This window comes from Hypanus sabinus, chromosome 6, assembly GCF_030144855.1.
Source record: "Hypanus sabinus isolate sHypSab1 chromosome 6, sHypSab1.hap1, whole genome shotgun sequence".
Classification (NCBI taxonomy): Eukaryota; Metazoa; Chordata; class Chondrichthyes; order Myliobatiformes; family Dasyatidae; genus Hypanus; species Hypanus sabinus.
The window spans coordinates 115,697,312-115,719,867 of NC_082711.1; the positions used below are offsets into that span (position 1 = coordinate 115,697,312).

Consider the following 22,556-nt stretch of genomic DNA (forward strand, 5'->3'; position numbering starts at 1 on the left):
CCAGGTGGAAATTAGTAGTCCAGAAATCTGACCAGCTACTTCACATTATAAATACTTGTATAGATTTTCCATGTCAAGAACATTAAACTTTTCATACCAATGACCGAGGGTATCGACTGCTGGTGACCCACAGATGTCCAAAATTACCCCCTCCATGTTTCCAAACACCACAAATTCCCCACTTGAAAAGCCAAATCCAATATCCTCTTACCCAACCCCACAACTCATTCATCTGCATTTCCAACAGCAGCAGACTTTCCTTCAACTCTTTTTAAACTAAGATCAACTCCTCATTCTTCCCAAATTTACTGAATTCCTTTGTGAACTCTCCACCAGGCCCTTGGGTATCTGATGGCAGACTCACTGTACACGAGCACACAGAACCAAACAGTTCAGCAGCAAATATTACACTTCTGCAGCACTTAAATTCTAGCCACTGGCTCTTCTCCATTTCTACACTGGAAAAAAAAAGTCTTTTTGCAGAACTATGTTTTAATGTATCCACTAAATACAGGATAGATCACATCCACTGTGCCCATATGCAATGCTTTATTATAACCACAACCAAAATGAATCCAAAAGATATTCTATTAAATGCAAAAACAAGTCAAATGTCCTCCTCCTGCACAAGGGACTGTTCTATGATTAGCAGATCCATAGTATAAAAGCAAATTCAACTGTCTTCCACTGATGTATTTTCTTCTTGTACTGTAATTACACAAGTGTTCAAGACCATCAGGTCCACTGGAGCTCTCCCAAACACCAATTCTATACACCTTATTCCCATCAGTGTTAACCTCTATTAATGGTAGTTTGTAGCAAACAATCTTCTATCTTTGGGCGAGGAAAGAAACTGGAAGTCAGAGAGAGAACCTGCAAACCCCTCACAGCATCCAAAACCAGGAATGAAGCCAAAGGAGCAGTAAAAACCATGGCACCCATTTTCTATCTTCCAACAAATTATGTTTAAACAAATTCCCCTTGCTTTTAAAAAAGGTGCTACATGTAATCAGCTGACATCTAATCAAAATCTTGTCTACTAAGTAAAGCCAAACAGCAAGGCAACGTAATACTACTGAATGTAATAAAGAAAAGGATCTGGAACAAAATGATTAGCATCAAATTCATTTAAGTAGAATATCATTTTACATCCAGTTTCTTAACTCCCACTGTATGCCACCTTAAAGAGTTAAAATAAAAAAAATAGATCAGCTCTTAGTATAATAATTAAAGGGCTGTGCACCCTAGCTGTTCTTGGTCATTGTGGGACATTCTCAAGAGCTAGTTCCAGCAATGTTAAAATGTCAAATGGGCTTTCAATGTTCAGATAAAGTGGCAGACATTCATTTCCCATTCCATCAATGTCTAATTGAACCACAAGAATGAAGCTTTCAAGCTAATTAGACACACCCCCCAATTAGGGAGAAATCAATTTTTAGCCAAAGCAACTTTATACTAAAACTGTGATAGTCCAGAAATGTATGAAATTAACAAACCTGGCCCTAAAAAGGAAATCACGGTTATTTCTCAAACAGAATAAAGCAGAGACCAGCAAGAAAATTTAGACTTGTACATTTGGAAAGTAGTACTTAAAGGAAAATTTCTCAAAAGCTCAGCAAAATTTAATGCAAGTTTAAACACAAACTCAGTATCTAAAGACTGTACATTTATAGCTTTCCACCATTAGCCTATACAGATTAAATTATACGGCAGTAGTGTTGCACGGTGGGTGGGGGGGGGGGGGGGGTCGGAGGTGTGATTTAAAGAAATCTTCCAAGTAGGTTTGCAGGAATCTTTCATGGTATGTAGAGGATAATTCAGACTGAACGAAAAAATTAAATTTAAAAATCTGGGGCAATTTTGCTCTTCTTCCAAAGTAATTGATTAGATGTTGAAATCCATTTGCTTTCCTCATTTCTACTTTGTGGCAACTGAGCAAAAGGCTTTCAAGGGTCTTCTGTCAGCAAATGCTGAAGCAAAGAAATCAGAAAACTTTTGCAATGATGACCCCTGTAATGCGTCAGTATAACAGTTTCAGATACTCTGCATGTGGCCATTGAAATATTTAAACCATTTTCCATAATATTGCAGTCATGTTTCAAGTTCCAGAGACCAACTTTTTACATGAGAAAATAAGTAATACATTAGGCAAAATGGAATAAGACCATAAGAGATAGGAGCAGAATGCGGCCATTTGAGTCTGCTCCACCATTCATTCCACCATGGCTGATTTATTATTCCTCACAACCCCATCAAATTAAAGAACTGAAATTAACTTTACAATTACTCTGGCTCACTGACTGCAGAAGGTTTATTTGAAATAAACAAATGATGTTGGAACAAGACTGAGAAACACTTTAAAGCAGGGGTGTCAAACTCATTTTAGGTCACAGGCCGGATTGGGCAAAATGCAGCTTCATGCGGGCCGAATCAGTCGGGCGTGTGCGATCGCAGCTTTCATTGCCTCCGTTTTTTCAGCCTGTTCTCATGTGTCTCAGTCTCTGCTATAACTACAAAGTGTTACACTTCACAAATTCCGTTTCTTATGAAGAAGACTGCTGAGCAAGCATTATTTTTATGATTGGTATTAACTTACAATCATAGGCTTCATACCGCCAGGCCATTAATAATTAAAATAATAGATCTATCTAAAATGATCTCGCAGGCTGGATATAATTGTACGCCGGGCCGGATATGGCCCGCGGGCCTTGAGTTTGACACCTATGCTTTAAAGTATACAGCTTTAAAATTTATTGAAGCCAACCACTCATCTACCTACCCCTCTCCCAACACCCCCCCCACTGGAACATTCGCCAAATGATTTGACAGTTAAAACTTTCATTTCAAAGAAAAACAGCAAAGACCAAGGGGCCAAATATAGCAAGGGTAAAATAGAACCCAGACGAACAATTGTGATTTCAATAGCACACAAACATTATTTACAGACACTTACATCTTCATTACTTGATTTTTCCACAGCTTTATTAAAGACAGCTTTGCCAAAAAAGCAAAAAAGCCCCCCAAAAAAGCAACCAAAAGACCAAACACAAAATAGTCTATAACAATCTAGTGCACTCAACTTGTACACCTGTGGGACACAGAAATTCATGACACGTGCTTATCCCTTCACACCAGCTACTCTATTTTTTAAAAAAAATATACATATAAAAGAAGATATTGTTCCCTTAAACCAGTACAGGGTGGCATCTTGGAGCTTGCTAATAAGGCATCATCTGCAGGTAAAAATACTGAAATCAACGTTGCAAATACTCCTAAAGGATCCAATGTTTCAGGGAATGAAGGTAAACCATTTCCCTTTCGTTAAAAAACATGCAGAGCATTCACTGAAGGAAGAAGCTTGAGCTGAAGTCCTGCAGTTGTAGAGCTCGATTAATACTTTAAATCCAACATTTAGGTATTTTCATGCTCAAACAACGTTTGTTGCTTAATTTTGCACATTTTTAGATTTTAGACTAATTTTGCATAGACTGAACTATTTAAAGTTAAACAAGTTCTGAAGGAACATTTTTCCATGAATTTTGTTCACATGCTATCCAAATGATTAAAACCAAAATCAGCACAAAGATAATGGGGTGTGGAATTTAATTTGAGGCAAGTGGTTACCCATTATTTATAGGAACCATCTAATTTAATAGCAATCTGGCTGACATATGCATGCATGTCTAAACTCAGGTGCCTGTATGGGCAACCTACCTGAAAGATAATTTATTACCTGGAAAGACAAAATCCAATCTTACCCCATTGCGTTCATAGCACACACTGCCTGAAGTCTGACCAGGAGATGAAGGTTTCAGCCCAGATTTGTTCTCAAGGTTAAGGGGAGCAGCACAGACAACCTGGACATACCATGACATAACAAAGAATAATGTCAGGAGTGTACATGAAGGCTTTCCAGGGGTTGAAAATGCCGCTGGTCGAAGACACCAGGTGTGTCTAGTTTTGGGTTTAGACCAGCAGAAAATATTCCTCCAATGTCTTTATGAATTGGTAGAAAAAAAATCTTGACATTATAGTACCAGATTTCTGCCACTATTCTACATTATACATATCAAGCAGCAGTAATTCGGTACTGAAACTAACAGACCCGTAAAGGTCTGACAGAATGATTAAAATTCCAGTCAGTGTCCATTTCCAAACCACTACATCTAACTTTTCAACCCCTGATTTCCAGATGATTTGTTGGCAAAAACAGTTATCTTACAAGGTTCTCTTACAACTTTGCAGACAGTCAGAATATTTGATGACAATATTCCATTAGATTCTAATGATTAGATAAAGGTAATTTGCATAGTTACATTACATAAAAGTAACTTGCATTACTATTTAGGTATAGTTTCATTGAAACATTATCCTCCACATACCATGGGGGAAGAAAAAATTATGCAATGGGGTAATCACTATTCACCTGTCCTTTTAAGAGATTTACCCTTGAGCATCCCCAACTTCAGTCAGCAACTCTGCCACTGATAGTTATGCCTTCAACTACCCAGTCACCACTTCAAAATATACTTTTCATAAGGTTTAGGTCATCCACCCCAATTCCTCCTTATGAGGCTTGGACCTACATTCCATTACATTGCTATAAAAGTGACTAGAGTATTTCACATGAAATCATGTTTATTATTGGTATCCTCTTTCAAGTTATATGGAGAACACCACTTCAAATCCACTGTTTATAATTTTGAGAAGGGTACTTGCACCAAGAAAGCCCCAGCACATCAGACTGAGCTTCCTAGAAGCAGAAACAGAGTACAACAAAATAGAAAACTAGATACAAAGGACCTGATTATTGAAGGTCTAGAACTGGTAGGTGATGATGCTAGGTTAAGTGCAACTTCAGCATAAAACTAAAGACATAACAGTAATCCTCCATACACCAAACCTCAAAACCAGTAGAAAGACTTACAGCCAAATCAGAGCATTTACAAAAATATAAATAAGGTCTTTCTGGTCAACATTAAGGTAAAACTAGAATTGAGAATATAGGAATTGTGATGTTACCACAAATCTCTAATCTCAAAACATCACGACTAGCTGGTCACTCGCCCTACTGACTGACATTCAAGCCATTAAGAATGAAACTTTCCCATTTTTATATGGTCTTAGCAAGTAAATAAAAACATACTAACACTTACTACTCTTCTCCCCCTTCATAATTTTAGGAACAGATTAACCATTCAGCCTCACAACTGGAGTACAGAATACAGTTTATAATTCTTATGCATCACAATGGAAGTGTTCTACACCATTTTTATATAAACGTTGCAGACTACAGTAGTACATTATGAACTGTATGCAAGGCAAACTCATGATGCTACCAAAACGGAGAATACCTCTTCACACTTAGTGATGTACTGGATTCCATATTCAAATCAAACACGAGGACAAGTTAAAATGCATTTTCAGTTATTGAAGGAAATAACAAGTACCTCTATTTTAGGAACAAAAGTTATTAATTCAATTCCTTTCTTCTCTAGATTGTTCAAAGATTAAAATTCTTCTTAACCCTTCTACTTAGATGACTATTTATTGATTTAGAATAGTTAGGTATTTATCTGACTTCAGCTGTTTCTTCCCTGACAAAATGGGCAAGTTTTGGTTCATCTTTATTAGAACACTTTAGTTGTGTGTCTTAATTTTGATTGCTAATAATTTCAAGTATCCCAAGGAGCTAGGCACTCAATTTAACAAAATTCAATTACCTTAATGCTGACTGACAACAGTACTAAAATTGTACCCAAATAAAGATTATTCTTTCAACTGTATCCATAAACACGATTGAATCTCATGATATGTGCCGTTTCCTTTAATGTCTGTTTGGATTACTTCCTAGGATTAGCCCATATTTGCACAAGCTACACACAAAAAGGTGAATGAGTACAAATTCCTCCCGCCCACTTTTTGGTGTAGGAATTAAAAGTCAAGCTGAAGAGGATGAAAAGCACACAATCACCTGCAAGACTGCCCTACCTACCACGCAATTACCCTCGTCACCCCAAAATTAGGACAACAGTTAAGCTACTTTATTACTCACAAGCACACTAGTCTTAAATAGGGTTACTCATAGATCAGCCTTAGTTTTAAGATTTGAGGCAGTCAGGAAATAAAAGGGAATGATAAAGACCAACTTAGAATACCTGAAAGTCAAACAAATAGAAGCTTATTTCAACTAAAGGGCAACTCCATTGGGAAAGTACATTTTTCCTCTCTTCTTGACAAACAGATATGCTCAAATATCATAACTATTCACAGCTATGCTGAAAACAAGCTGCAAAAATAAGACATCCTTAACAAAACAGGGTCTGTAATGTTAACCTATAGGCCATAATTAAGAAACCCAACTTATTTTATTAAAGAATGGGGAGAAGTGCTCAAAAGTGGTAATGAAACCCATCTGTAAACCTATAAACATGACTAACAGTAACACTGACCATGAGTGCGATAGCTATTTTCCCCCAAATGTAGCAAAAATAATGTAGTTCAACAGTATTCAGCAAGCTACTGCATGCCAAATCACTTGCACTTCTTGACACACCCACGCTTTCACAAATGAACATGGACCAGAAAAAAAAACAGGCACAATGGAGAGGAATTAATCAGCTCATACCTTTCCTCAGCCAATCATTTCACTTCAGTGAAAGTACAGCTACACAAAAACAAGAGTGCTTGCTTGAAGGAATTAGAACTTCTGTATATTCTTCCTTGAGTGACTTTCACAAGTATTGCTTTATACTGGAATTTGCAAGAAAATTTGCCAGCAATTGACCAAAATGGTTTTCTGTGGATGTTGACAAGTTCTGCAAGTTTTTAAATCAATCTGATTAAGGGCCATGGTCTTTAGTCCAAGTATCCATGTTCCAAAAGAGTAACAAGTCTGGCAGTGCTAATTAAACACTCATCCACCCACAAAATGTTTCATTTCTTAACAAGTTATTTTGTGTTGTGATTCAAACAATGAAACTGGAAACAGTGTAATGGGTTGCAATCTCAAAACGAGAATCTTTAATGAACACAAGGTGATACAAATAACCCTTTTAATGCAAGGAACAAGAGGATTTTTTTTCCAGAGTAAATCTATCTTGGTGCGCACTACAGAAGTGAAAACAAAATCACCCAAATACTAAAAGAGCTTCTACAGATATGACAGCAAAAATTAAAACTACTGACAGTCAAGAGCTGACTTTGCTTTAAGTATCAACTTTAAAAAGCCCATTCACCTTGACGAATGCAAGTACACATAGCAACTTTAGAATAAACTTTAAAAATGCAGCAAAAGGAATAAAAATGCTTGGATGTGCCTAAAAGACAAAAGCAGTATTTCACCAGAAGTTCATTGCATTAGAAGAGCACACAGATTGGGTTGGCAAGTAAAGATCATGCACAAAGAGCAGCTAAAACTGGTGGAAAGAATCCTCCCTGGAAACCACCAATGAAAGAAGTTCAGAAGGTCAGCACTTTGTGAATTTTGACTTTCCCATCAGCTCAAATTCAATCCAACTGTGGCTCCTTAAAAACAGTTAACATATTGCGAATTAGGGCCCCCAAGCAAAATAAAACAAAATCAGTAAGCATGACTTAATGGACATTGCATACACAAGTCCCATCCAGCTGAAGATTATATGGAGTTTCAAAGTTGGATCCTCAAGTCTAAGCCCAAGAGAGGACAAATTAATTCAATACCACCAGGTGGGAGATGCAGACAAGGTATTCTCTCAAAGGAGCAGGAATTCAAACATCAGCATTCCATTGAATTTATTGACTTAATGGAACTACATATGGTATGTGGAGAACAAAGAATTTAAAGTATTGACTTCTTTCACCCACTACTTATCACCAGCATTAATATTTTGAGATTCAAAAATAGACTTCTTGCATGCTGTTATGACGAGAAAAACTCATTTAAAATGGTAATTATTCCAAAAGATATCCATTTCAATTCACATTAAATCAAATTAAATTCAGAATGGAGCAGATAACGTGTTGCAAGCTTAGACTCAGAAGTGTAGCTTTAACAGAATAGTGCTCAGTGACTAAATTTGAAGAGTCACTATTACAGCACAGAAACAGGCCCTTTGGTCCTAGGGTGTCTGCACTGACGATCAAGCACCCATGCACACTAATGCAATTTTATATTCAGTCCTTGTTAGTATCTAATCTTCTCAATAAAGTTGTTGGCAACATTCTTCCCTCCTCCCCCACCACACTACAAAAGGCTGGATGCAGTGATGAGCTTTACCTGACCAGTGATCCTTTCTTCAGGCAAAATTTCAGGTTTTACTTTCAGCAATTTGACAGCAATTGGTTTTCCAGTCCGTCTATCAGAGGACACTTCGAATTCCACATCATCTGCAGGTGATTCAGATTGGTTATCAAGGCATTAAATTGTCAGACTACACCAAATGTTTTTACTGAGTTGCAGTGCTCCCTTTGCCATCTTACATTCAGTTAGTCTATCAAAGCAGGCACAAGTGGACACATGCATTGCAATTTACCAAATACAATGGGTGTTCTAATTGCCAATGCTCCACAAATTTTAGCCCAACTCAGCAGATTTGCATGGTGGGGAAGATTGTAATACACATTTCTTAGATTTCCCAACCCAACAAAACTTGGCATAGCGTCTTAACAGTTATGTAAGAGACAAAACTGATTTATCATTTGGCACCAAGCTTCCTACCAAGAGCCTGAAACTGGGCCAGAAATTCTTAAATACAAACTTCTCAAAAGGATCAAACCACAACATTCAGAAGGAGGCAGGACTCTCGTAGGAGCATTCTGGAGAGTGTAGCTCCAGAAATAACCAACCTCCCAATAATATTGATGTGGTAGGCCAGTAAAGAATACCTAGGGAGCCAGGAAGTATATTGGGCACAGTCCAAACTCCAAAATCAGAGTGTAGCTCCTTTTTTAAAATGTAGGAATACTATATTAGCAGGCAAATATGTCAGAGAAGATGGGGAAATCACAATAATGAGCACAAATCTGGGGTACTGCATTAGTGACTTTACAACTGTTTAAATATCAACCCGGCAAAAGGTGTACCATCCTTTTTATAAGAAACTGTTTAGGGCATGTACGTGAACTCAAAACAATTCCCAAACAGGACAGATGCTGCATTATATTTATGAAAATGGTTATGAGGAAATGTTTACAACATACTGGCTTTTCCTGTAGGAAATACATACCCCAGGGAAATGCATCAGCAGAGTTTTAAAATCTTAGCTTTCTTTTGAAAATTACATGGGAGCACTGCTTTCAAAACACAATAGCATGGTAAATATTTAAAAACAATTCTGCAGAAGGTGGGACATAGCAAACTTTGTGGTGGAATGAAGAGAACATCAGATCTTTAATGGGTTGTAGGGCAAAAACAGCAGTGAAACAATAGTGTGGACACAATTGAAAATACACCAATGGAAAGTTCTCATGTACAGGCAGGGCATCTTGTCTGAAGCAATGCACTATGGGGGGTTGCAGTAGCCACTGCTAGCTCAAGGTAATTCTGTTTCATTCACTTCCACCAAGTAACATTTTAGCCCATTACTCCCTTAAAGTGTGTACATCACAAACCCCAGCTCTTTCTCTAATACCCACTCTCCAAATCGTTTCCCCAAAGGAAGGGCACAAGAAGCTGTACTCCAAAACAGCTACTCGTGTGATCAGGCAGGAGAGGGAATGGCAAAAAGGGCCTGAACTGTAACTGTCAATCCAATTAATGCAATGGCATATTTAAATCATATTACCCCACAGTACCACCCGATTTAAACTAAATGTTTCTTTTGCACATCTTGTCCTCTTCACTTATGCTGTCCACAGTTGTGGGTCACTTGTAATTGACAATACAATGTTTCAAAGATGAAAAAAAATCTTATCAGAACACATTTACAGTACTTAAATCATGAGATTCAATGTAAATGTTTGTGTTACCAAATGCAGGTAACAGTGATTACCTCTATTTCCAAGAAAGCAAAGAGTGACCTCTCAGGACAATAGTTGGGTGAATGACAAGTTTTGCCCATACCAGGATCAGAAAGTTTAGACTTTTGCCCAGAACACTCACTACATTATAGGCTCAAGGAGGGCAAATAAATTCACATGGATGGGAATAAAAACCAATATGGTTACGGTCATTTAAGGGCCAGTTATATCCAGGACCTCTGAACAGCAGTGTTCTGAGGCATTTAGCTGCACAATCAATAATACCCTTCCACCATATGGTCATATGCACATCCACTGATTGCGATGCTCAGTTCCATATTCACATTTCCTCAAAGATCCCATGCCTGATGCAGCAACTGGTGTGGTCTGAATCTTCACAGTCAATGACCAATACCAACAAGAACAATAATCTCCAAATATTTTCATCAGCATTAAAATGTCAAGTTGCTTAATGACCCCAAGGATCACCTAAAGTTTAACTGGATCAATCATAAATGCCACAGCACATCGCAGGTAACATTGTTGACAGGAGATTGGCAACATTCTGCAGAAGCCTGGAGGAAGCTGGCTTCCATATGGGGAACTAAAAACCAAGGAAGGCAATTCAAATCCAATCCCCTCTATCCATTCAACACATTGCAGCTGCATTAGGTGCTAGCTGCAATCATCAAGATAAACAATCAGAAGTCACAATTCTTAAGGTGAATGAAAATCTTAAGTATTCTAATTAGATTTTAAGCAATATTTATAAAGACAAAGTCTCTATAAATAGGAAGTCCAATTTCTGACCTTTAGAAGTCCATTAGATTAAAACTTGCCTTGTGAAATAGGAAGATGGTTCTATATGCTAAAAAAAAACTATTGAATGTGAATAGACAAATACAGATGCAAATCTACCACCCAAGAAAATAAGCACATTTATGACTTGCAAAGACATTTTCCCTATGTCAATTAATGGTGAAGCTTGGAAAAGCTCTCGGATTAACCCTTCAGTTTTATAAGAAAAACAACCTACAGTTCTGTATACCCTCAGTTTATCACAGGGATACTTGAGGTTGTTTAAGGCAATGAGTTTTATTATTGTTTTCCTTCTCAGTCACCTTTTCATTATACTTAATGCATTGTCATATGTTTAGGCAGAATTCTGATTTATGGCAAAAGTCTGCCTAAACAAAGTTCTGAACTCAGGTAATACAGATTTACTGTAAAAGAGCCACATCAAACTATGCTCTGTGACCAATCCTATTCCAGAACAACTGTGGTTGATGGAGAGCTGAGCAATGAATGCCTCAGCATACTTTGCTGGGAAGAAAAACAGATGTGCTCTTAGTCCCTTGAATATACTGCCCAATGTTTAATTATGCAACATTTAAAATGGTGCTCATTTAGAAAATATCCAATATTTAACAGCAACATGACATTCACATTTCAAGATACTTGCTCATCTGATCTGAAGTAAATGATTTTGAATTATTAGTCCTGCTTATAAAATAACTCCACCTAAGAGCAAAATTATAAAACAATGTAATATTTGTAGAAGTTCCTCTAGTTGGAGCACTATACATATCAAGCAGTGACATTTTCTCACCTCCCACTTTCAGATCTTGAAGATTACCACTGTACTGTGAGCAATGGAAGAATAGCCTGGCTTGTCGTTCAGTGCACTGGATAAAACCATATGACGACAGCAGCTTCTCAATAATGCCTGTTTCACGCAGGGATCCTGAGGTACCATTAGCAAAACCAGAGTGGCCGTTGTTATGCAAGAGGTTTGGATCAAAGCTCATCTGTGACAAGAATATAAAAGATATTATTTAATTAAATAATTAATTAACGAATTATTGAAATAATGAATTTAACAGAAAGTGTACCCTATAATCACTACAAACCAAAGCAGACTGTGTAAACAGTGATAATGATTACAGACAACTAGAATCTTAAGCCATTATTAAACTTCCAGGTTTAATAAATTCAAAAATCACAAATGTAGAAATCATGAGAAAGCAATTTGTGCTGTGAGGGGAAGGCAATGAAAATACACTTTCAGCAAATATTTACTTCAGTTACTCACCATGTACAAGTTCTTAGTAAGTGGTTAGTTGTGGATACAATCAGTGTTATTTTATAATAACATTGTTAAATTTTAAGTATTTACTGATACAAAATTCAAATATTTCAGAAAGAATATTTCTTTAAAGGTAAGACAGCTGTTAAAGATGTTACTCAAGGGTGCAGAAAATGTGGATCACTCTGCATTCTAGATTTCAGCATTAAAACATTAGACACATTTCAAGTCTTAAATCTCTGGGATTAAGGATAATTTGATCTCCATGCAGACAACTGAAATGTCATCCCAACTAACAACTTGAGTGAAGATTAAAGTTTAGATGATCATAGTATCTGTGACAAGAATAAGTGAAGCAAAAACAGAGGACAATATAATCAGAAGTTTGAATTTAACATGCACTTAATTAGCAAAACAAACCTGCTTTGAGCATCAAGAACTATTACTATCCAGAAGGGCTTGCTTCTGATCAAGAAACCCAAGTTGCCCAGACTTGCTAAATTTTCTTTGAAACCACTGAGGTAATTCTAATACTTAAGAAAGCCAAAAAATAACAGGGTGCAACATTTGAATGATAGCGTTTCGAATATTCGATAAAATCTCCATTTATTCACACTAAATATGACTTGGAATTTCATTAAGTAAAAATTGCTATGATTATTTTGGCTAAGATTCATTCTTCAGCAGTAATTAGCACATTTTAATGCTGAAAATCTGTATCATAAACATTAACCTATTCCCTTCACAGCTGATGTGGATTTTGGGTACAAATATCTTTAAATATGGCGCTCATGCAAAAGGTGCAAGTCACACCAGATGTAGATATTTCTGTTTTGCTTTAAAGACCTCTGAAGTCAGCAACAGTTGGTCATGTCAAAAGATAACCACATACTCAATTCACATTTAGATTTACAAGATGAAAACCGAAGTGGCTGACGAGTTAAGTACTACAGATTACACTACCAGCTACAAATTTAATGCTGCTCATACCCCCTAAAATAGTCAAAGGCTCAGTTTAAACCAAAAGCATTGAACTTCAGTCCATGCAACTGTATTATAACTAAAATTAAACTATTGCAGTTACCACATGCTGTTAGCACACAGGATTAAATACTCAACTTTCCCCACTTACGGATCTCTGATAAAGTGGAATTCTCTTCTGTTTTTTAGCACTGATTGAGGCAGAACGTGTTGATGAAAGAGGGTGACAGAGATTATTAGAAGCTGAAGGAGGAAGATGCTCTGAAGACACAGCGTAGAGATTCTCCATTTTACAGCTGGAGTATGAAGGTAAAGTATTACAGAACAAATCTACAAAAACCTGATCACATTTTGTGATCAATACCAATAAAAAACATTAAATTCACCACAAACTAAAACTCTGTGCCATAATACCTGTACATTGTGAATAAAACCTGTAATTCCAGAAATGTTCTCTGGCTTAATCTAGCAAAGGGCAGAGCAATGCAGTTTAGGAAATACCAAGTTGCATTCTTAATTTACTAATGGTCTCAGCCAGTTGGTGTTCATGGCAAGGTAATTTAAAGATCCTTTTAAATCTTGTACCCAAGCAGGGTGAAGATCAGGTTAAAGTTCAATTCAAAACATAAATGTCACCCTAGACTACCTTAAGATTAATTTTCTTGCAGATATTCACAGTAGAACAGAAATACTATAGAATCGGTAAAAAAACTACACACAAAGACTGGCAACCAATGGGCAAAGGACAATGTGCAAATATAAACTAAATAAATACTAAAAACATGAGTTGTAGAGTTTTTGAAGTGAGTGTCCCAGATCCTAGAATCAGTTCAAAGTTGAAGTGAGTGAAGTTATCCACACTGGCTCACATAGGAGAATCAAAATCTGATTGAATGGTGCAACAACCTCTCACTTAACGTCAGCAAAACAAAACAGCTGAACTTGCTTTAAAGGGTGAATTTGTTGCTGGCTACAGTTAGAACAGGAGGGGCAGAGAGCGGAATGGAGAAGGATAGAAAAAGCTATTCCAACATTTTTGAAGCTCAGTAGCTTGTTTAAGTGGTAAGTATAGCAATTTTACCAAAAGACAAACAAATGAGATTCAGAGGCATTAAATGCTCAATATCCAAATCAGCTTCAGTTTCCAGTTTTCCCAAAGGTCAGCTGCTTCAAAAACAGTTGCATAGAAGAGCAAGCAGTTTAGAACATTTGACAACTGTCCATTAAGGTCCATCTGAGTCTCATATCTGAACAGAAATTCAACAGGAGTATTACCTACATTTCATCTACAAATACTGCAGCCACAACAGCAAGTCACTGTTGGGGTACTCATCTCCCGACACCAATATCTTTTGCCATATACAAGATACAAGTTGAGAGCAAGATTTCATATCCACTTGTTTGGGCAGGTGCTACAGCTACCATTTAAGCCTGACACTATGGAAACAGTATCCATCCCATCTACTGAAATGAGCAAGCACTGCCATTACTTTGAATTGAATGACTATTTCTCACATCCTTCATCCTTTACATGAGTAAAAATCTTTGTTATGTCTATGCCTAAATGTGCAATAATAATTTATAATAAACAGTATGTACAGCAGGTCAGTCAACATTGAAATACAGTTGTGTCAGCGTGAATTAATCCTAAATGATGGCCTAAAGAAGCTGTCCCGGAACCTGCTGGCCCTGGCTTCTATGTTGCAGTACTGTTTCCTGGATGGTAGCAGCTGGAACAGTTTGTGGTTGGGGTGACTCAGGTCCACAATGATCCTTCGGGCCCACTTTATACATCTGTCTTTATAAATGTCCTGAATCGTGGGAAGTTCACACCTACAGATGCACTGGGCTGTCTGCACCACTTTTTGCAGAGTCCTGCGATTGAAAGAAGTACAGTTCCCATACCAGGCAATGATGTAACCAGTCAGGATGCTCTCAATTGTGCCCCTATAGAAAGTTCGTAGAATTTGGGGGACCATACCAAACTTTAACTGTCTGAGGTGAAAGAGGTGCTGTTGTGCCTTTTCACCACACAGCTGATATGTACAGACCAAATGAGATCCTCAGTGATGTTTATACCGAAGAAACTTAAAGCTGTTCCCCCTCTCAACCCCAGATCCATGGACGTCAGTAGGCGACTGGTGGGTTACTTGGCTAAGCCACTTCCAACAGCACAACCCAAACTAGTGATCTCATTACAGGATTAAGGAAAACAGGCATGACTCCAGCTACAGACTTCAAGTTGCAGAACATGGCTCGGAAATCTCAACACCACATTCTCAAAAGCAGTTGAGAATGTATTAAAACCAATGAGATCAATGCCTAGAAAAGGTACTAATCAATTACATCTTTTCCCAAAGCAATACCTAGTTATAGCCAGAATTATACTAAATACAAACACCAACTATATTTGGAAACAAAGTCAACTGAATTTATCATACTTGCAAATTTGCTTTTGGTTAGTTCACTTTTCCCCACAAGTTAACCTTGACAACCAGGACATTAAATGCAAAACTTCAATCTCAAATATCTTTTTGATACTCAAATGCTTTTGGACCAATCAAGCATTTTTTTTTACTGCAGTATATTCACTCCACAAATGTTGATAACTGAGTGGGGAGACCATATATACACAAGCCAAGAATAAAACAACTCCATTCAGTAAAGTACAAATTTGTTCTCACCCACAAAGCAGCTTAATACTGCTGTCTTATTAAAACTTTTGGATGAAGCCAGCATCTCTTATCACTCCAATGGTCCAATAGAATACTGTTAATTGTTGCTTTAATTGCTGTGGACCCCAGCTACATATTAAAAAAAGCTTCCAAAGCTTTCCCAAACTTGCATTCCTTGACGAAAGGTTGAGAAAGCTTTAGACATTTGATCAAGCTCATCACCTGCCCTGCTCATACACATCAATGTCAAATCAAGATTGTTCTGTGAAGCACTCTAGGATATTAAAAAGGGGTAAATAAAGAACAAACTGCACATTTAATCACTGCTTTCCAACAGTGGATTTACTTTCCTTCCTACCATTACAATTCCTATTTGTACAGGTGACCACCATATTAAAGCCACTAAGGTTTATGGAAATTTGCCCTCAAATAAAAAATTACCCGGAAGTTTAACATACCAAATAATATATTTTTTCAGGAAAATTGTAAATAATTAACTAATTTTCTTTCTTTCAACTTGTTCCTTGACACCTGTGTAGGTAAAGGCTCTGTTTCAGAAAAGGACTGGAAAAAAGTATATTTTTCTCCAGGTGCTGCACAGGCTCTAGAAAATTTCCACCACTAATTACACTTTCAACATCACTACTTGTCTCATGGGATACAACAAATTTCTTAACAGTTCTTTTGGGATTCATTTCCTTGAAGTTAACATTTTGGCACAGTCAATGGACAGTATTAAATTATAATATAAACAGTAAAAAACTAACCATGGTACAAAGAATGCAATGAAAGATTGTTTTAAGCACAAGAGGTCACAGATCTGAAATAAAATGGGATTTTATTTTTAGGAAATAAAAATGCAGATGTTAAATTGTCATTCCCAGTAGAGAAATTAAAAGAATTGCAGTAAAATTTGCTCAAAATCAATCAGATTTTCAGAGATATACAAAGTTTTATGTTGTGGACAGTCCCTTTTAGATTACATTTAAATGTAGACTTGCTTGGTGACAACAAGCAGTTAATCCTCATCCAACCAGGTTTCCGATGTCCCACCTGATGAAGACTATCAGGGAGACAGACGATGGGGCTAGACATGCCCAGGCATTGTACTTGATGAAAATGGCAGTTTGGTATTGTAACGTCGATAATAATCAATACTTGTACCTGACTGGAAGCCCAAGAAAAGTTTATTCACCATACAAGTCAGGAAAGCATCAGACCCTTGTTTATTCAGAGATACTGTGCACAATAGGCCCTTTGAACCACATCACCCAGCAACCCTCGATTCAACCCTAACCTAATCAGAGGACAATTCACAATGATCAATTAACCTACTAATCAGTACATCTTTGGACAGGGTGGGGGGAGAGAGAAGAACCTTAGCTCCTGGAGAAAAGCCACACATTTCATGGGGAAGATGTATGGATTCCTTACAGAGTACAGAATTCCGACAAGTTGCAATTGTGTTGTGCTAACCTCTACACTACCATGGTGCCAGTTCTTCTCATGTCAGGTAATTTACAAACATAAATCGCAGGAGGAAGCATCAATTATGATAATAACTATTATTCATACAACTTCCTTACTGTTTCACAGTATTACATCCACTTTGGGTCAATAGCAAACTCCTAATACTATAGGCAAGGGGTTTGCAACCTAGGGGTCAAAGACCCATTGCTTAATGGCATTTGTCCATGGCATAAAATAGGTTAGGATTTCCTGCTATAGACTATATAGATTCAGGTGGAGGAGGGCTCAGGTGCATGCCATTCTTGATTTTTTTTTTCTGTATTCCACTTGCAACCATTCAACTATATTCTTGAGAAACCAGATTTTCAGGGAAAACATGCTGATAGTGGAGTATAAGTCTGCATTATACACTACATTTTGGTCATAAATACTATGCATATGATAATATAATTATTTGAAGTGCTTTGGCATATTTTACATAAGATACTATAAAGTTAAAGCAAAGACATGGGTTCAGAGATTCAGCTCCATAATTAGACTCAGGAAGACCAAGCAGAATGGCTGTTCAAATCACCAATTGTGAAATGCAACCAGAATACTAGATACTTGTTCTCCAGAACTGTACATCAGGAACATATTACTATTTATAATAGTAGATACAATTAATAGACAAATGCTTGTGAAGTTGGGCCTAAAAGCTGTGGGGATTTGCAGAAAATAATGGCACTGCAAACTCAAGTGTCCAATACAATGCCATACACACTTTTACTCCTGTTCTTCCCCACCAAAGTAGAACGCAATAATTTCAGAGGAGATAGCAACGTCCCTTTCATCCAACACTGGTTTACAGGTCCAAGTCAAAATGTAATCAAACTTCCAAGAAAATTATCGAAGTATTATATTATGTACAACCATGAAATCTGTCATCTTACAGGTAACCACAAAAACAAAGAAAACCCAATAGTTAAAAAGGTTTAATAGTTTAAAAATGTTAAATAGTTTAAAAAAAAGACTGTCAACCCAATGCACAAGACGACTAAAGTTCGCGTGATAAGGAAATCAAGGATTCAGTTGCATGAAGTATTGAGGTCTAGGTTTTGAAGCTTATTGATTTGTTATGAGTGATGATGGTATTGAATGCCAAGCTGTAGTCAAAGAGCATTCTACTGCCCAGATGTTCCAGGATTGAATGAAGTGCCAATGAAATGCTGTGGTCGTGTTAGATGGTAGACAAACTGGAGAAGATACAAATCATTTAATCAGGCAGTAGTTAATATGTTTCATCCCAACTTCTCTGAATACTTCATCAGTGGAAGCAAGTGCTACTGGACAATAGTCATTAGGATAATCTTCTTGGGCACAAGTATAATTGAAACAGGTGGGTAAATCAGACAGCTGAAGTGAGAGATTAAAGATATCAGTAAACACTCCAGTCAGTTGATCAGCACAGATCTTCAATAATCAGCCAGGCACCTGCCTGGGCCAGATGCTTTTCATGGGTTTGCCATCATCTAGGAGTCTCTCCCGTTGCCCTCAGAAACTGAAATCACGAGGTCATCGGGCTGGGGGAGTTCCCTGTTTTGATGGTCAAAGCAGGTATAAAAGGCATTGAGCACATCTGGAGTAAAACCTCATTGCTTGGTTTCACTCTGTAGGAAGTGATAACGTTCAAGCCCTGCCACAGCCATCAAGCATCTTTCAGTGATTCCAGTTTGGTCCAGAACTGCCATTTCGTATGCAAGATGGCTTTCCATTGTACTTGGATTTTTTTTTAGACTTAGTCCTGAGACTTGAATTCTACTATCTGGCCCTCAGCAGATTGTGAATCTCGGTTCATCCAGGGCTTCTGGGCAAGGAAGACTGAATAAAGTTGTTGGGAAGTACTTGTCTACGACTGTTTTTATAAAGTCTGTGACAACCGTGGAATATTCATTCAGATCCTCTGACAAGTCCTTGAACACGGCCCATTCCAAAGACTCGAAACAATTCTATAGCCACTCCTCTGCCACCTACAACCACCTCTTTGGTGTCCTCATCTCTGGAACATTGCTCTTTAGTGCCAGCCTGCATGCAGCTGGGAGGGGGATAGCCAAGTGATCAAGTTTCCTAAAAATGAGGTTAAGGCAATGAATGGAAGGCATTCCTAATTGTGGTATAGCAGTGGTCAAGAATGCAATATTTTCTACTGTGCCCAAGTCTCATTTATTTTTCCATCATTGTATTGCTAATACCAGCGAAAACCTAAGTCAATTCTATTTCATTCTAACCAAGAGACAGCACTAACTGAAGCCTTAGGCTGAGGATTGATATTTTAAAAATAGAATTTTTAGAAAAGTAGTTTAATCCAATTGCTTGAATTAAGCAACCCCTATACAAACCAAATGCACAACTTACAAGCATACTTAATTATTGGGTCATTTGAACACAGTGAATTTTGTAGTACAAACTGAAACAACTTACAAACCGTATATTGCTTCAGAGGCCTGGATTCTACACCCACTGAAGTTCAGTTCATCAGTGAGGCGGAGAATCCAGTCAGATGAAAGGCAGCATACGTGAGGTTTAGGAAGCAATGAGTCCATTGAGGAATATAGGGTAGCAAGAAAGGAGCTTAAGAAGGGGCTGAGGAGAGCAAGAAGGGGGCATGAAAAGACCTTGGTGAGCAGGGTAAAGGAAAACCCCAAGACATTCTTCAATTACGTGAAGGACAAAAGGTTGACAGGAGTGAAGGTAGGACCGATTAGAGATAAAGGTGGGAATATGTGCCTGGAGGCTGCGGAAGTGAGCGAGGTCCTCAATGAATACTTCTCTTCAGTATTCACCAATGAGAGGGAACTTGATGACGGGGAGGACAATATGAGTGAGGTTGATGCTCTGGAACATGTTGATAAGGGAGAAGAGGTGTTGGAGTTGTTAAAATACATTAGGATGGATAAGTCCCCGAGGCCTGATGGAATATTCTCCAGGCTGCTCCACGAAGCAGGGGAAGAGATTGCTGAGCCTCTGGCTAAGATCTTTATGTCCTCATTGTCCACGGGAATGGTACCAGAGGATTGGAGGAAGGTGAATGTTGTCCCCTTGTTCAAAAAAGGTAGTAGGGATAGTCCAGGTAATTATAGACCAGTGAGCCTTACATCTGTGTTCAGAAAGCTGCTGGAAAAGATTCTTAGAGATAGAATCTATGGGTATTTAGAGAATCATGGTCTGATCAGGGACAGTCAGCATGGCTTTGTGAAAGGCAGATCGTGTCTAACAAGCCTGATAGAGTTCTTTGAGGAGGTGACCAGGCATATAGATGAGGGCAGTGCAGTGGATGTGATCTACGTGGATTTTAGTAAGACGCTTGACAAGGTTCCACACAGTAGGCTTATTCAGAAAGTCAGAAGGCATGGGATCCAGGGAAGTTTGGCCAGGTGCTTTCAGAAATGGCTTGCCTGCAGAAAGCAGAGAGTCGTGGTAGAGGGAGTACATTCAGATTGGAGGGTTGTGACCAGTGGTGTCCCACAAGGATTGGTTCTGGGACCTCTACTTTTCGTGACTTTTATTAACGACCTGGATGTGGGGGTAGAAGAGTGGGTTGGCAAGTTTGCAGACAACACAAAAGTTGGTGGTGTTGTGGATAGTGTTGAGGATTGTCAAAGATTGCAGAGAGACATTGATAGGTTGCAGAAGTGGGCTGAGCGGTGGCAGATGAACTTCAACCCTGAGAAGTGTGAGGTGGAACACTTTGGAAGGACAAACTCCAAGGCAGAGTACAAAGTAAATGGCAGGATACTTGAATGTGGAAGAGCAGAGGGATCTGGGGGTACATGTCCACAGATCCCTGAAAGTTGCCTCACAGGTAGATAAGGTAGTTAACAAAGCCTATGAGTGTTAGCTTTCATAAGTCGAGGGATAGAGTTTAAGAGACACAATGTAATGATGTAGCTCTATAAAACTCTGGTTAGGCCACACTTGGAGTACTGTGTCCAGTTCTGATTGCCTCACTATAGGAAGGATGTGGAAGCATTGAAAAGGGTACAGAGGAGATTACCAGGATGCTGCCTGGTTTAGAGAGTAGGCATTATGATCAGAGATTAAGGTTGCTAGGGCTTTACTCTTTGGAAAGGAGGAGGATAACAGGAGACTTGATAGAGGTATACAAGATATTAAGAGGAATAGATAGAGTGGACAGCCAGCGCCTCTTCCCCAGGGCACCACTGCTCAGTGCAAGAGGACATGGCTTTAAGGTAAGAGGTGGAAAGTTCAAGGGGGATATTAGAGGAAGGTTTTTCACTCAGAGAGTGGTTGGTGCGTGGAATGCACTGCCTGAGTCAGTGGTGGAGGCACATACACTAGTGAAATTTAAGAGACTACTAGACAGGTATATGGAATAATTTAAGGTTGGGGGAGGGGTATATGGGATGCAGGGTTTAAGGGTCGGCACAACATTGTGGGCCGAAGGGCCTGTACGGTGCTGTATTATTCTATGTTCTGAAGTGTGCCTATTTCACATTTGAACACCATGTTGAATGGGATACAAGATACAAGGAGATAGCTCACCTGTGGGATTGCTAAAGTTTGATTGGAGGGAAAGTGCAACTGTAGGTTAGACCAACCTGGAATCTTATATTATGCATAGAAACTTATTTCAACAAGCATTTTCCTCTACTGCACCCACAAAGTGACAGTGGCATCATAGAAGGCCAAGGGAAATAAAATCTTCAAAATAAATATAGGATCTGCTTGCAGTATCATCCGCATCAGTCTTTAAGAACATGGGAGCAAGATGAACTATGATTTCCACCATTTTAAATCAAAAAGATTACTTTTGTGCACTGCATGTTAACTCCATTCATCTGAAATTACACTGGGAAAAAGTTACAAATTAAAAATGCTCATATTTTACTAGACATACAGAGTTTGAAACCTTGGCTTGGTAAATGTAGAAAATAGGAAACAGAAAACTTTACATGTTCTCTCATGAATAACAGAAAGCTTAAATTTGTTGAACTATAAGGACCAGATGGAGAGATCAGTGCATGGTACAAAGTTAAGTAACATTTACAAATGTACTACTCTCAAGATCAAGTTATGCAACTCCAAAAGGCCAGGAATGCTGTTGACCAATTGTTCTCCTGACTGAATAAGCCAGTTATCTCTGCCACTTCAAAGGACAAAAAATCCAAGCCTTCTCATGAACAACCTCAAGTCCTTGCACCAATGGAAAAATTCCATAGCAAAGTAATTAAAAATTCTGATGTAAAACTAACATCAGTGACAACAAGCCTCATTCTAATGTACTGAAATGTTAGAATGAGCGTTATTGTCACTAACATTTGTGAAATTTGTTTTATGGTAGTACAGAACAATAAGGTGATATGACCTTAAAGTAAATTACTACAAGTTACAATAAAAAATAATCA

At 38.1% G+C, this 22,556-nt stretch overlaps 1 protein-coding gene across 2 annotated transcripts in view; it reads right to left on the reverse strand.

Moving 5' to 3' along the window:
* The window catches only part of csde1 (cold shock domain containing E1, RNA-binding), a 109,946-nt gene that overhangs the window by 73,955 nt on the left and 13,435 nt on the right, over positions 1-22,556 (reverse strand). Inside the window, exons 3-5 of one of the 2 annotated variants that reach the window (XM_059972782.1) lie at positions 11,549-11,747; positions 8,258-8,367; positions 3,759-3,857 (exon numbers count right to left, since the gene is read on the reverse strand). In XM_059972782.1, the coding sequence (XP_059828765.1) occupies positions 3,759-3,857; positions 8,258-8,367; positions 11,549-11,747 (408 nt within the window). The remainder of the gene's footprint in view (positions 1-3,758; positions 3,858-8,257; positions 8,368-11,548; positions 11,748-22,556) is intronic. The other variant, XM_059972784.1, reaches the window with a different exon arrangement.